Source organism: Mustela erminea, chromosome 19, assembly GCF_009829155.1.
Source record: "Mustela erminea isolate mMusErm1 chromosome 19, mMusErm1.Pri, whole genome shotgun sequence".
Taxonomy (NCBI): domain Eukaryota; kingdom Metazoa; phylum Chordata; class Mammalia; order Carnivora; family Mustelidae; genus Mustela; species Mustela erminea.
This window is the reverse complement of record NC_045632.1, coordinates 44,560,776-44,576,314: the sequence shown is the minus strand read 5'-3', so window position 1 is coordinate 44,576,314 and position 15,539 is coordinate 44,560,776. Positions and strand designations below refer to the sequence as shown.

General features: G+C 45.4%; 1 protein-coding gene across 2 annotated transcripts; it reads left to right on the top strand.

Moving 5' to 3' along the window:
• Positions 1-1,881: 1,881 nt before the first annotated feature.
• On the top strand, positions 1,882-15,157 carry NQO1 (NAD(P)H quinone dehydrogenase 1). Of its 2 annotated transcripts, XM_032325343.1 has the most exons (7): positions 2,484-2,596; positions 8,343-8,462; positions 9,633-9,797; positions 9,908-10,038; positions 11,930-12,043; positions 12,739-12,840; positions 13,770-15,157. In XM_032325343.1, the coding sequence occupies exons 2-7, from the start codon at positions 8,459-8,461 to the stop codon at positions 14,073-14,075; spliced, it is 822 nt and encodes a 273-aa protein (XP_032181234.1). In that variant the 5' UTR covers positions 2,484-2,596; positions 8,343-8,458; the 3' UTR covers positions 14,076-15,157. The 2 variants fall into 2 exon arrangements, with proteins under 2 accessions (XP_032181233.1, XP_032181234.1); XM_032325342.1 differs by lacking the exon at positions 8,343-8,462 and having other exon boundaries at positions 1,882-2,596.
• Positions 15,158-15,539: the final 382 nt, after the last annotated feature.

The window sequence follows — 15,539 nt, the reverse complement described above, 5'->3', positions numbered from 1 at the left end:
CGTACTGTTGAATTTTTTTTTTAATTTTTATTATTTTTTTCCAAAGGTTTTATTTTATTTCAAAGATTTTATTTATTTATTTGACAGAGAGTGAGGACAAGTAGGGGGAACAGCAGGCAAAGGGAGAGAGAGAAGCATGTTTCCCGCTGAACAGGGAGCCCAATGTAGGTCTTAATTCCAGGACCCTGGGATCACGACCTGGGCCAAAGGCAGACTCTTAATAACTAAGCCACCCAGGTGCCCCTTAATTTTATTTTTTAACAGAATAAAGAATGAATTGGTATTAAGTGAATGTTCATTTTTCTCTAGGCTCAACATGGCTTGGCACTGCTACTAATCTTTAACATATATATATATATTTTTTTTTTTAAGATTTTGTTTATTTATTTATTTGACAGAGAGAGCACACACATGCAGGGGGAGAAGCAAAGGGAGAGGGAGAAGCAGGCTCTCTACTGAGCAAGGAGCCCAATGTGGGGCTCGATCCCAGGACCGTGGGATCATGACCCAAGCCCAAGACAGAGGCTTAACTACTGAACCACCCAGGTGCCCCTAACATTTTTGTATTTTGTCTATGATCACTTTCTTTTCTGCAAAATGATTTTCAAAAACATTGTGTTAAAGAGTTATTTATCAGGGTGTCTGGCTGGCCCACTCAGTGGAGTGTGTACTCTCAATCCCCATATTGGGTATGCAGATTACTTAAAAAATAAAACCTTAAAAAAGGAAAAAAACAGACTTAAAAGATAGTTATTTGTCTTGATTATCGAGTTTTTTAGCACACCCTTAAATTTTACAAACCCTACCCTAAGGATGTACTTTTCATTTCTAATTTTTCTGATGGTTACACTTTATTTTTTTATTATTTTTTAAAGATTTTTATTTATTTGACAGAGAGAGATCACAATTAGCCAGAGAGGGAGGCAGAGACAGTGGGAAGCAGGCTCCCTGCTGAGCAGAGAGCCTGATACAGGACTCTATTCCAGGACCCTAAGATCATGACCAGAGCTGAAGGCAGAGGCTTAACCCACTGAGCCCCCCAGGCACCCCTGATTGTTACACTTTAAAGTCCTATTTCTTTTTCCTTCCCCTTTGGTAGTACAGGCATTCCTCGGAGATATTGCAGGTTTGGTTGCAGACAACCACAATAAATTAAATCGCATCAGTTTTTTGGTTTCCTAGTGTGTATAACAATTATGTTTACCCCACACTTACTCTAGTAAGTGTACAATAGCATTATGTCTAACAATGTGCATACCTTAATTAAAAAATCCTTCATTATGTGTGTGTTTTAAGATTTTATTTACTTATTTGAGAGAGAGAGCCAGGGAGCAAAAGCAGGGTAAAGGCAGAGGGAGAAGTAGGCTCTCTGCTGAGCAAGTGGCCAGAAGCACAGCTTGATCTCCAATCTCCAGGATCACCACCTGAGTGAAGGCAGGCATTTAACAGACTGCGCCACTGGGGGTGAGGGGGGTGGGGGGGTGATATAATTCATTGTTAAAAAATGCTAATCATCTGAGCTTTCAGGGAGTTATCATCACTGATCACAGATCAACACACCAAATATAATGAAAAGATTTGAAATATTGCCAAGAATTACCAAAATGTGTCACAGAAACAAAATGAGTAAATGCCGGTGGACAAAGGGTGTTCTCAGATTTGTTCGATGCGAGGTTGCCACAAACATTCAATTCATTAAAAAAAAAAAAAAAAAAGCAGACTAAAACAAGCACAATAAAACCTGTAGGATTAAGACCAACTTTCACTTGGTAAGGCTTGAGAATTTTTTCTGTGCTCTGTTCAGCTTCTCCAGGTAGGGCTGTGTGTAAATTCACTCCACCTTCATTTGTCTTGGCAGTTCTTAAATGCTTCCCTGTTACTGCTCTCACCCCCGGGATGAGCTCCTGGGGCACAAAACCAAACCAATCCCGGCTTCTGAGGAGCAGGGGTTGGCACCAAGGGAAATGCATCTTCCTGGACCCCGGAGGGCAGAATCTGAACTTAGCCAAGGAAGAAACGAATTCCCTTTCCCAGGAACAGGTATCCCAAGCTACCTCAGGCATCAAAATCGAAGTCCAGAGTCACAGTGACTCAGCGAACTTGAGGCTTAAGGACCACAACACTGTACACCCTCCTCCCTGTCTGCCCCATTCCGTGCGGAGGCGCTTTCCCGAGGCTGGGAGAGGCACAGGGCGCGCCGGGACTCCACCAGACACTGGCACCCTGGTGTCCCCAAATGGTTTCTGGACAGAGTCCAGATGGGCATACCTCCCACCTGCACCCGTACTCTTTACCCGCGCCCTCCCGCCCCGCTCCTTCCACGTCGGGGGTCCCCACTCCTGCCCCCAGACTCCCCTTCCTTCCCAGAACCGCAGCCCAGGCGCGCCCCACCCTGCGCCCCAGAGTCCCAGAGGCTCCGCCCTGGCGGGCCCCGGTCCAGTGGGCCGGGCGCCAGGAGCTATAAAGTGGCGGGCGCTTTGCACGGGGCACCCCGGAGCCCCAGCTTCTGCTTGCAGACCTGGTCCCCCATACCCGCGCCACGACTTTGCCACGGCCAGCAGCGCTGCCAGTCAAGGCACCACGGGAGCCCTTGCTGGTGAGTGCCTCGCCACGCTGCGGAGAACAGGGGCCCCTGGTCCAAGTTTGCTTGCGGGAGCCCCGAGGGGTTTGGAAAGCAAAGGCATTAGGATCCCCGGATAAGCCCTGACCAGACAATGAGGGAAGGAGAACTCCTGTTTCGACCCCATTCGCACAAACTGGGGTGGGCGTTTGAAAGAGACTTGACCTCGAAGCAAAAAAAAAAAAAAAAAAATCCTTCCAGAACACGTTGAAACCGATCGTCCGGGGGCAAATTTGGCCCATTGGCACACCTTGTTTGGCCTTACATAACTGAAAACATTTTGGTATAAGTTGCTACTATCCACAGTAAATATCGTTGATTTCATTTAAAAAGTGAATTCTCTGCTTCTGGAGGAAAATTAAAAAGATCCGGTGATGGCTGGAGCTGGGGAAGTTGTTCCCTTTAGTTGGATAGAGACCAGCCCCAGGCTGTCTGGCTAAGGGACAGTTTTGATTGTGACCCTTGGGAGTGACAGAGCCTCCCCTCTTCACCTTCTACCCGAGGGAGACCTTATGGGTCACCCCAACTTTACCTGATGCAGGCCTGGCCTCAGAGACACCCCAGCAGCAAGGAAAACCTGCAGGCAGAGGGTGCTCTTTTCCCAAAAAGCCTCATTCCCAGATGGGATAGTGCTACCAGTTAGGAAGCGATCTCCTCGACCGCAACAGAACTCCACCTCGCAATTTCCTTCCCTCTGAACCTCGTTCTGTTTTCTGAAAACACACATGCAGAGAATCTCATCTTGCCAAAAGCAAGTGAGGGGACAGACTTAATGTTGCGGTTGACAAACTAGAGTTAGAATCTCTGTGAAAAGGGCTGAGCCAGGGATTGGAAGCCCACCCAGAGTTTCTAGAAACCTAGGGAAGCGTCTGGGAGAGACTGCTTTGCAGCTGACAAGGCTTCCTGCATGCATCTACTTCATTCAAAGCTGTCCTCAGGGCACCAGCACTCCCTCCTCTAATACAGGACAAGAGCCTGTTCCTGATTTTCCCATCTTACAGAATATTCTGTGTATCCAGAGCGTTTGTTACAACCACGAAGTGCCTCTGACTGGCATGTACGTGTTCCTCCAGGAACCCAAGGAGCCCAGGAGGCAGAAACAGCATGCACAAACCTGATTAGAGGGTCTGTCCTTATTCTATTGCTTATTCTTCTGCCAGAATGATCCAGTGGGTAATGTTCTCTTTTACTGCTAAAGATATCTGGATGTGCTTTACATTAAAACAAGGTGCCATGACCTCTTTTCTTTCTCTTCCAGCTTTATCTTCTTCAGTCGTTTAAGTTCTATGTTGGTCTTGAATGAACGTGCCCCTTGACAGAGTACCATGCAGTCAGGAATGTTCGAGAAAACTTGGTTCTGGATTGGCTTGAGTTTTAAGGCAGAGAATTGTAGGAACGTGGTAGCCTTAGAAGAGGACAGAGGCCAAGTCCCCCGAAACAGTCGGGAGGCTTTGGCCATACACCAGAATGTACGCTCTATGGAAATATTGTGTGTTTTTGCATACTGGTGTATCCCAAATGCCTAAAGCAGTGCCCAGTGGGTAGGAGGTACTCACTCAAGCCTGGTGGAGAGGCTGAGAGGATGCGTTAGAACGTGAGCATTGCACAGGGAGAGATAAAGTTGGCTCGGGTGGATAGAGAACGCAAAAGCCGGTGGGGAAGGAACGAGGGATTTGAGAACACAGAAAAGGACAGAAACAGGGAGCGTATTTCAAGCAGGGACTGAAACCTGAAGAGAGTTGCATTAACAAGGACAGGCTCAGCCGTGGGATAAGCAGTGGCTTCTGTTAGGTCAGTGGGGTGCCTGGCAAACAGACATGAACGTTAAATTAGAAAGCCCCATTTGTCTCTCCTGCAACAGCGGCTCCTCTGAAGCCTTTCCTCATCGGCCAGCCCTGAAGTGAACGGTTTTCCTCAGGAATTTTGTCCCTGGTCTCCCCTGTCAGGCTAACGCCGTTAGTTTTCTGTGTGTCTTTCTTAGTTCCCTTCTCAGGGTAAATCCTGAGAAAATCAAGCTTGTCATACAGCTAGTTAAGTGGCAGGAAGGGCCACTGGGCCCTTCAAGTCCAAAGACCGCAGGTTTGTCCATGGAAAAGGACTGGCAACGAGTGACTTGGTGTTACGACGTGGGGTAGTGATTCTCCCGTTTACCCTTTCCCTCTGGCAAAGCAGCACAACTACTCTGTGGACTGCAAATCAGTGTTGTGCGTGTAGCACCTTTTACAATTTGCCTACTGCGTTGTTTTCAGGAATCCATATATTCCAGATACTGAACTTTGTTGGTTCTATTTCTCGCAAATATGTCCTTCCTGTTTGTGTCTTGTCTCTCGCATTGCTTGTATTTGAAGGTATCAGGCGTCCTGTAGCTCGTAGCTGATGAGCTACTCATCAGCGGAAAGGGTAGGTAGCCTGATTTTCTCATTTTACATGAAGTACCTTTATATTTTACTACTTAGGAAATGCTTGTTGATACTGACACTGATAAGAAGTTAATGGGGCGCCTGGGTGGCTCAGTGGGTTAGGCCTCTGCTTTTCGCTTGGGTCATGATCTCAGGGTCCTGGGATTGACCCCGCACTGGGCTCTCTACTCAGCAGGGAGCCTGCTTCCTCCTCTCTCTCTCTCTCTCTCTCTGCCCGCCTCTCTGCATACTCGTGATCTCTGTCAACTGAATAAATAAAATCTTAAAAAAAAAGAAAAGAAGTTAAAAAAATATTTATATATAGGTAGGAAGCCAAGAGAATAAAAAACTGACAAAGCAGTATTCAGTAAACACTGATGTAACTAATGCAAAGTTCAGTCACAGAGAAAATGCTCGTGGGAACTTAAGGTACTCACATTTCTCCTGAGAATGGGAAGTCGTGGAGTTTGATAAAAAAAAAAAAAAAGAAAGGCTGGGGGTAGGAGCTTGTTGAGGCAGCCCCAGGAGCTCTTTTCCCTTCCCCCGCCCCGGGGCCATCCAAAGCAGATAAACCACTTTCATAGCTTGTAAATGCCTTATCAAACTTCCATTCTGCCACCTCAGAGTTTGCGGCGTCTGAAACGCCGCGAGCAAGCCTGGCGACGCTGCTCTCGCGAGGGTTGGGGGCGGGAAGCTGACGCCGGCCTGCATTGAACCCGAAGCACCTGCGCCCATTGGCGCTCCGCCCATGGGCACAACTGTTGGGAGCAGTGAGACACCAGGTGGTGGTCCCAGTGACTCGGAGCGGCGGTGGTGGTGGGCTCCTCCATTCTCTTCCGTTCTCTGGCCCTTCCCCCCGCCGCTGCCTGCATGCGGTTGTGTAGATTTCTCTCTCTCTCTCTCTCTCTCCATATATATATATGGAGTGTGTGTGTGTGTGTGTGCGCGCGTACTTAAAAAAAAAAATCTCTAAACTCAGCGTGGGGCTTGCAGTCTCAACCATGAGATCAAGAGCCTCAGCTTCCCCCGACGAAGCCAGCCAGGCGCCCCTATGTCTATATATTTTAAAATTACCCCAATTTCAGGGGCGCCTGCGTGGCTTAGTCAGTGAAGCATCTGCCTTCAGCTCAGATTCATGCCACAGTCCTGGGATCGAGTCCCATGTCGGGCTCCCTCTGCCTCTCCTGAATCACTCGTTCTCTCAGTCTCTCTCTTGCTCTCAGGTGCGCTCTCTCTCTCAAATAAATAATAATACTCCAGTTTTACCCCTCACTATGCTAACTTTCTTGACTTGTTTGTGCCTCAGTGTTCCCATCTATGATATGAGGATACTCACTGTAGCTATCTCAGCATTGCCAGGACAACTGCAAAAGAATGCAAAGCACTCCAAGCAGTGCCTAGCACAGAGTAAGCACCCATTAATGGTATTCTTGCAAAGAAAGGCAAAAAGTATTTCCCTTGTACGTGGAATCTAAAAACCCAAACAATGAACAAACAAACAAGAAGACATATGCCCATAAATACAAACAAACAAACAAACAAACAAAGGGACTTTGCCAGAGGGGAATGGGATGGGCAGGACAAAATGGGTGAAGGGGAGTGGGAGGCATGGGCTTCCAGTTATGGAATGAATAAGTTGGGGTGGGGGGCAGTGTCGGGGGGAGTGAAAGGTACAGCACAGGGAATACAATCAGTGGTGATATAACAGTGTGGTGGGGTATGACAGGCGGGAGCTACGTTTGGGGTGAGCCCAGCCTAATGTACAGACATGCAGAATCACTGTGTTGTTCATCTGAAATGAAAGTAACGTTGTGTGTCAAATATACTTCAGTTAAAATAAAGAAGAAAAAGGGGCACCTGGCTGGCTCAGTTGGAGGAGCTCGGGCTTCTGGGTCGTGAGTTCAAGCCCCACCTTGGGTAGAGATGACTGTAAAATAAATAGAACTTTGGGGCGCCTGGGTGGCTCAGTGGGTTAAAGCCTCTGCCTTCGGCTCAGGCCATGATCCCAGAGTCCTGGGATCGAGCCCCGCATCAAACTCTCTGCTCAGTGGGGAGCCTGCTTCCTCCTCTCTCTCTGACTGCCTCTCTGCCTACTTGCCTTTTGCCTCTGTCTGTCAAATAAATAAATAAAATCTTAAAACAAAAAAACAACAAAAAAACCAACAGCTGCCTCTGGCTGGGGTCGTGATCCCGGAATCCTGGGATCAAGCCCCACGTCGGGCTCCCTGCTCAGCAAGGAGCCTGCTTCTCTTCAGTGAGGAGCCTGCTTCTCCCTCTCTCTCTCTCTGACCCTCCTTCCCCGTTCATACCCTCTCTCTCTCTCTCTAATAAATAAAATCCTGAAAAGAAATATAGAACTTAAAATGCTGTTCTTGTAAGACTAGAGCATTCTTGTTCTAACAGTTTTATTAATACAGGTCCAAGAAAAAAAAGTAAATCATTCCCCTCTGTCTCTATCTCCTTGTCATCTCTTAGCTAAAAAAACTAATTTCCTCTTATACCTATATACTGCATATCTACCCACACATATATGTAGGTTTCTTTCTTTGTCTTTTTTTTTTTTTTTTTTTTAAGTAATGTTTATACCCAACATGGGCTTCAAACTCACAACTCCAGGATCTAGAGTTGCAAGCTCCGGCTGAGCCAACCAGATGCCCCTCTTTCTTTGTCTTTTATAAAAATGGGTTCACATTTACTTCATTTTATGAGCTAACAGTATATCATGGATATCTTTTTTCTGGGTGATTATATGTAGTTAACTCTTAATTGTTAACAACATACCAGTCTTTGGTCTATATATATTGTAATTTATTCAAATAGTCCCCATAAATAGTTAGGTTGTATCCAATTTTTGCGGATGAAAACACTAAAACAATACACATCCTTGTTCATGTATCCTTATGTCCCAATGCTTTTAGTCTGTAAAACAGATTCCCCAAAATGGAGAACTAGATCAAAAATTTATGTGTTCTTTTTTTTTTTTTTTTTTTTTTTTTTTTGAGAGAGAGAGTGAACAGAGGGAAGGTGGAGAGGGAAAAAGAATCCTAAGCAGACTCCATGCCGACACAGGGGTCGATCTCACAACCCTGAGATTGTGACTTGAGCTGAGATCAAGAGTCAGGCACTTAACCAACTGAGCCACCCAGGTGCCCCAAAGATTTATGTGTCTTTACAATTTTAAAAGATTCAGCCTAATTACTCTCCCCAAAGGTGGATGCAGCTCGTATTCTCACCAGCAACATGCCAGTCTTCCTGCAGTCTTAATAGACCTCAGTATTCCTTGTCTTAAATTGTTTTGCCAATCTTTTTTTTTTTTTTTTAAGATTTTATTTATAAGTAATCTCTACACCCAACGTGGGGCCTGAACTGACAACCCTGAGATCAAGACTTGCACCCTCCACGGACTGAGCCAGCCTGTTGCCGCAGCTTTGCCAATCTGATGGGTAAATAATAATATCTCTCGCTCTCTCTTTTTTTAAGATTTTATTTATTTATTTGACAGAGAGATCACAAGTAGACAGAGAGGCAGGCAGAGAGGGAGAGGGCAGCAGGCTCCCTGCTCAGCAGAGAGCTGGGTGTGGGTGTGGAGCTCGATCCCAGGACCCTGAGATCATGACCTGAGCTGAAGGCAGAGTCTTAACCCGCTGAGCCACCCAGGCGCCCCTGAAGGCAGAGTCTTAACCCACTGAGCCACCCCGGTGCCCCTAATATCTCATTTTAATGTGCTTTTCCAGAGGGCATTTCCCTAAAGTGCTGGGCAGGCACTTGCTCATTTGTTTTTTTCATTGGCATTTCTTCCTCCTTATATAGCAGCAGTGGCTTTGAGTTATTTTTCTGTTGCATTGTCTTTTTCTGTTTATAGGCATTCTTTGGGATTTTAACCCTTTGTGATAAGAGTTGCAGATACCGTCTAGCTGGTGTCTTTTGACTTTGTTTATGGTGCCTTCTGGTACAAACAAATTTTTTAATTTTCATGTGGCTTTACCTGGCAAGCTTTTCCTTCATGGTTTCTGAATCTCTAGTCTTTCTTAAAAATATTCTCTATCTTGAGGTTATACAAATTCTCCCTTTAGAGGTTTACTCTGCCAGGAATTTATTGCTCTATGTTGTGTGTTTGTGGGATACTGGAAAAAAAAAAACCCACTCAAAATATGTATTGAATATAAGACGCACTGAAAAGTGCACAAAATCGAAGTGGCTTGTCACAGACTTGTGTGATCAGCACCCAGATGAAGAAATAAAACATTGCCAGTACCCCCAAAGCTCCTTCTGATCACTACTCCTTGACAAGGGGAACCACTATCCTGACTCCTAACACCTTATATTAGTTTTCGAAGGGGTTAATTCCATCTTTAGTAGGTGACTGCATCACCTACTGCCTAACAAAGTAGACTCTCCCTTTTTTTCTTTTATTTATTTAGTAACCTCTATGCCCAATGTGGGGCTTGAAATCACAACCCCAAGATCAACAGCCCCCTGCTTTGCCAACAGCGCCAGCCAGGCACCCCTGAAGCTGATTCTTGCCTTGTGGATCCTGGCTTGGCTGCCCTGCAGCTGAAGCTTTGCTTCTTGGTAACTGATTTTCTCCATATGCCTTGTGTGTACCTGAGCAGCCAGAAGAGCACTGATCGTCCTGGCCCACGCAGAGAAGACATCCTTCAACTATGCCATGAAGGAGGCTGCGGTGGAGGCCTTGAAGAGGAAAGGATGGGAGGTCACTGTGTCGGACCTATACGCTATGAACTTCAATCCCGTCATCTCCAGAAAGGACATCACAGGTAGGAGCAGCTCCCTCCTTTCATGAGGTCTCTGTGGCACATCTCAGCTGCGGGTTCTCTGGCCCTGCCTGGGCCCTTTTGGCTCCAACCTGTCTTTTTCCTCGAGGCAGGCACACTGAAGGACCCAGGGAACTTTCAGTATCCTGCCGAATCTGTTCTAGCTTACAAGGAAGGCCGTCTGAGCCCGGATATTGTGGCGGAACAAAAGAAGCTGGAAGCCGCGGACCTTGTGATTTTTCAGGTGTGGTCAGACATCAGAAGAGGTGTCGGGACACTTGAGTTCTTACTGCCCGAGCCTGGTCACCTCGTTAGCTATGTGATCTTAGGAAAGTCAGTTACCCACTTGAGTGCATTCTCTGTAAAGAACGGTGATGACTTCAAAGGTGTGCTATTACACAGATTGATAGACCCGGTGCCCCAGCCATACTCCTCTATGGGAGGAGTGGCTACAGAAATGACACCAGAGCCTGGTGCTTTTCTTCAATTAGGGATTCCTTGTGGGATTTTTCCCAGTTTGCTGTTGTCCCCTTTTCCTGCATCAGCACCCCAAGGGGTCTGCCGAGGGAAGCATGGGAAAGAGACCTCTGGGAGCTTTCCAGCTGAAGGGCCCGCTGCCCTGCTTAATGTGTTCCAGCTGCAGAGTGGGGCCTTTCTTCTCCTGGAAGCTGTCTCCCTGCTAGGCAGTCAGTACTGGACATGCATATGCTTCTTGTTAGGCCTCTCTCTTGAAAATGCCAGACTGGACTCAGTGGCTTTGCTTCTCCTGGTTCTAACCAGCTTTTTAATACTAAACATGGGATGTCTTTGACACTAGAAACAGCACAGGGAGGGTGATGCCAGCTGTGGTTTTTGCAATTATTCAATCAGCTGCAAAGAATCCAAACTTTTAGGTCTTTTATTCGACCCTCAGTCCTGCTGCTATAGATCAAAGCCACGCACCATTAGCCAGTGTCCCCTGGAATGTCTTCTTGGGGGCGTGTTTTCTGCTGCATCGTATCCTGGTGCAACCAAGGAAGCGGCAGGAGCAGCTTTCAAGTATGCATCTCATATTTTAGAATTGGAGTGTATCTTGGGGGTCTTTTAATTTAGCTTCTATCCGACACATAAGTTTAATTTACTATAAGTACAACTGCGCAGGTTGTGCACTGCCAAATAGCAACATCAAAGAGCAATGTATATACACTGCAGATTTTTAGATTATAACATGTTACCAACGGACGAGAGGCAAAGTCTTACAATAGAAGAATCAGCGTACTATGAATGATAGTCTTTCAACATAGAAATAGTGTCCTGAGGAGGAACACTTTAATTCAAACCGAGGTGCCATGTGGGCTAGCCTCTTGCTCACTTTCCTCACTTCTCCATGAACAACCAGAGGAAGAATAAACTCTCAATATCCTGCAAGCCAAACAATTCTATTTTCAGCTCTGACTGTAGAACATTCACAGGGACCAAATCTACTTGTCTAAACAACCTACACATTTCTCTTAAAAGCTGCCGGTGGCCCCTCACTGTTGCAGAGTCATAAATATAAGAAGCCTCTAGAGGTTACTCAAGCCCCTCTTTCCACAAGTAGGCACATGAGACAGGGAAAGTAAGGGGCTTATGGGGCAGAGGTTTTACATCATGTCAGTGGCAGAATCAGGGCGAGAACACAATCTCGTGTTCTTTCTGTTTTAAAACCCAACTCCCAGGGTGCCTGGTTGGCTCAGTGGGTTAAAGCCTCTGCCTTCGGCTCTGGTCATGATCCCAGAGTCCTGGGATCGAGCCCCGCATCGGGCTCTCTGCTCGGCAGGGAGCCTGCTTCCTCCTCTCTCTGCCTGCCTCTCTGCCTACTTGTGATCTCTGTCAAATAAATAAATAAAAACCTTAAAAAGAAAAACAAACACCCAACCCCCTTTGCCCCTCTCCTGTAGGTCAGTAACTATTCAAGTATCAGAGAAAGATATCAAGTCAAGGAGTGTCAAGTTGACTGACCAAGGACAATAATTTTAATGTGCTAACTCCTCCAGAAGAAATGACAAGGGCCTGACCAAGAAAGGTCGACCAAGAAGTTTGCCTGTGACATCATAGGCAGCAGCTAAGCACCTGAGCCACCTTCTGATCTGACCCCTTTGTCCTCTGTCCCACAGTTCCCACTGCAGTGGTTTGGAGTCCCTGCCATCCTGAAAGGCTGGTTTGAGCGAGTGCTCATAGGGGAGTTTGCTTACACATATGCTGCCATGTATGACAAGGGACCTTTCCGGGTAAGTGGATAGTTCTGCTTTCTCTATCAGCTAGATTCTGGTTCGACTCTCTTCTGAGGCAGGGTTTTGAACAGATATGAAGAGAGATCCTGGGAGAGATGGATCGGAAAGTTTTTGGAAGTATTTAGACATGACTTTAGGACTTGCTTTAAAATAACCTGGGGAGGTGCCTCTTTTGCACAGTAGGTAGCGCATCAGTCTCATAAAATAGCCCGGGAACCTAAGAGGGAAGGGTTTGAGTTACAGCTAATACTGAGAGTTGAAGCTGGGGGTGGTGGTGTGTATGTGGAAGCATCATTATACTATTTTCTCTACGTATGACATTTTCCATAATAAAAATAAAATAGAAAGTCTATCTTCGTTTTTTAGAGACCCAGCTACTACACAAGAAATATTTTGAGGCCTCTTGGATTCCATGACTAAATACATGTGTAGCACTGCGGGGAGACAGGTAGAAACAATAGAGTTCTACTTGGGCGCCAGCAATCCACACTGGTTTTGTAGTTCCCCCAATTTGCCACCAGTAGTATGGAGTCCTTGGCTAGCCATGGCTGTAACTCCTGGAGCCCCACTGAGTAGCTCAGTGGAGTCAATGTGCAGCTGGGCGGACTTGGGTGTTCTTTTCCCAGGGGCTGTTTCATTAACTTCCTGTCACCATGGAGCTGTGGAGGGAAACAATGACTTGCCTTTTGCAGAATAAGAAGACCATGCTTTCCATCACCACTGGTGGCAGCGGCTCCATGTACTCTCTGCAGGGTATCCACGGAGACATGAATATCATTCTCTGGCCAATTCAGGTTACTTTGTTTTCAATGAACCTTTGGTGGGGGGCTAATTAATTGAGGTTTCTTTGGGGTCCAGATCCTCAAGATCACAGCTGAAAATAGACCTGAGGGGTGAGGAGGAAAGCAATGTAATAATTCAGAACTCCAGGGACAGGGAGCTCCCTTTTAGGCCCTGCTTGTCTTCCCAGACCCCCTTATTGCAAGAAAAATTTGAATTTTTCTTCCAAACATTGCTGCCTCCTAACCAAGGGCTCGTGCATGTAATCCCTAGATTCATATAGCCATGTGCCCCTATTCTCTCCAGATGACTGACCTCTCTCTCCAAGCTTCCTGGCTTTCTCCAATTTGCTGCTACAGCCTCACAAACTCTTAGAAAATTGTAAGAAATGATTTAGTCCAGAGTGAAGTTAGAACAAAAGTGAAAAATGAGGTAGGCTTTTTGTGGTTGGTCACTGGACTATCAAGATAATCTCTTCCAAGGAAGAGGGTTGGAGAGAAGAGCAAACGAGGTGGCCATCTGTAAGAGTGAACCATTAATACTGGAGAATAAATTATAAGAATCATTTGCGGAGGCTCATCTGGTTAAATGGAGAGGCGGAGAAAGGCACATCTGCATGCCTTGGCAAGTCAGCTGCCAAGAAGCTGAAACTCCCTTATGTAATAGAACTTCCGGTATTTTTGGCAGAGGATCCTAGGCTGGCAGGGTTTCAAGGTTTTATTCATTTAAAAAGGAGCTCAGCTGAATAGGCTAACATAGGTAACAGCTAGGGATAGAGCGCAGATGAGAGACAATAACTATGAATTGATTCTCCAGAAGGGCTCAGGTCCCCATATCGAAGTGTCTTAATGGAAAACCTAGATTAACTTTTATTGTTTGTATATGGCACAAACTGTGTAGGGTTTGTTCTGTGACTCATGTTTGTGCTTTTGTGTTTCCCCAGAGTGGCACTCTCCATTTCTGTGGCTTCCAAGTCTTGGAACCTCAACTGACCTACAGCATTGGGCACACTCCTATGGATGCCCGAATTCAGATCTTGGAAGGATGGAAGAAACGCCTGGAGAATATCTGGGATGAGACTCCACTGTATTTTGCTCCAAGTAGCCTCTTTGACTTAAACTTCCAGGCAGGATTCTTAATGAAAAAGGAAGTGCAGGATGAGCAGAAAAATGAAACATTCGGCCTTTCTGTGGGCCATCATTTGGGCAAGTCCATCCCAACTGACAACCAGATCAAAGCCAGAAAATGAGACTCACAAGACTTGGTTTCCTTCTAAAATGTAGCAAAACTGAGGTTTCTTATTCAGACTTCCTTGACTTGCTTTAGTCTTTAAGGTGGGTTTCTTTTTCCACAGGGAATGAATCGGGGACAGAATAGACTGTATTAATATATTTTTGGTTAGTTTTCTTTCTGATTCTTATGATTGCTATCTTGTCAAAATCTGATTAGGCTCAAGAGGCCACTTAGGTTATAAAGCAGGGCAAGGAGTAGAAAGATGCCAGACAATAATCTTTATGGTCCTCTACACGATTTAATTCCTCTTATTAGGGATACATTTTTAGGGTCAAATGTGGCAAGGCAAAATCTAACTCTTCAATGATATATTTTTCTTTTAATCACCTCTCTGTGGCTTATGGCAGAAGGGAATTGCTCAGAGAAAGAAATGACTGAATCTGTCTGACCCAAGGGACTTGTTTAGTAGTTAGTAATTTATGCTTGTTTATGGTATTGGTTTTAATTACTGCACAGTGACTAATATGCCTAATGTTTTACTCATGCTTCAACCTCTGTTGTATGTATACAGTACCTACAGATACCTTCAAGTAAAAGATAATAGAAGTCTCTTTTTTATTTCTGTCTTCTAATTTAATGTCTGCAGAAATAAGCCAACACCTCTATACACTGTATCTGCTGCAATGAATGAATTCAGGAAAAGTTACTCCCCGTACTTAGCAACAGCCTTCTCCAAATAGTATTTTATTTCTGAGCTATATAACACACTGGAAGGTTTCCCTCTATCATTGCTAAACTGATGACTTTCCTTTTGGATGCATTTTGGTCCCACAATTTTGGGGATGAAATTGTAATCCTAGAGTTTCATTAACTGAACAATTTTGACATTAATATTCCAACTTCCAATTTCAATTAAAGTCAGGCTCACTGTCAGTATATAACTCAAGTAGAATATGACGAAATGCCGCCCTCTTGTGGTGCACTGAAAGAAAACAGGAGAGATTAGGCAAAGCCAGGTTGCCTGAAACTGTGAACAGTTTCCTGGACCTGCCAAGAAAATGAGGGCAGCAGACCAGAGCCTCATGTGCTAGATGCTGACAGGTACTTGGGTATTTCTCCCTATACAATACACACAATGGCATATGGCTAGGTGCTTCAGTTTGAAAAATATTTTCTTGTTACCTTCATCCTCACTGCAATTTTGTGTAAATTTCTGAAAGTTCCCAGTGAAATAAATAAAACCCATTTCTACAAACAGACCCGCTCACTGGTTTCAGTGAAGCTACTGATAGAGGCATACAGGCAAAAGTGGAATCTACTAGGGAGGATGGGATTAGAGCATGCAATAAGAAATTATGGCCCCAGGTGCCTGGCTGGCTAAGTCTGATACAGCTCTTGATCTCAGAGTTGTGAGTTCCAACCCTATGTTGGGTGGAGAGCATTCCTTAAAAATAAAATCTTTAAAAACAAACGGCCAGGG

What these genes read in the sequence shown, in the direction of transcription:
- NQO1 (XM_032325342.1), top strand. Translation starts at nt 1,897, where the DNA reads ATGAGCTCCTGGGGCACAAAACCAAACCAATCCCGGCTTCTGAGGAGC. An exon ending in CTCCAGAAAGGACATCACAG is followed by an intron (nt 9,798 to 9,907) that starts GTAGGAGCAGCT and finishes TCCTCGAGGCAG; the next exon opens with GCACACTGAAGGACCCAGGG. An exon ending in ATGACAAGGGACCTTTCCGG is followed by an intron (nt 12,044 to 12,738) that starts GTAAGTGGATAG and finishes TGCCTTTTGCAG; the next exon opens with AATAAGAAGACCATGCTTTC.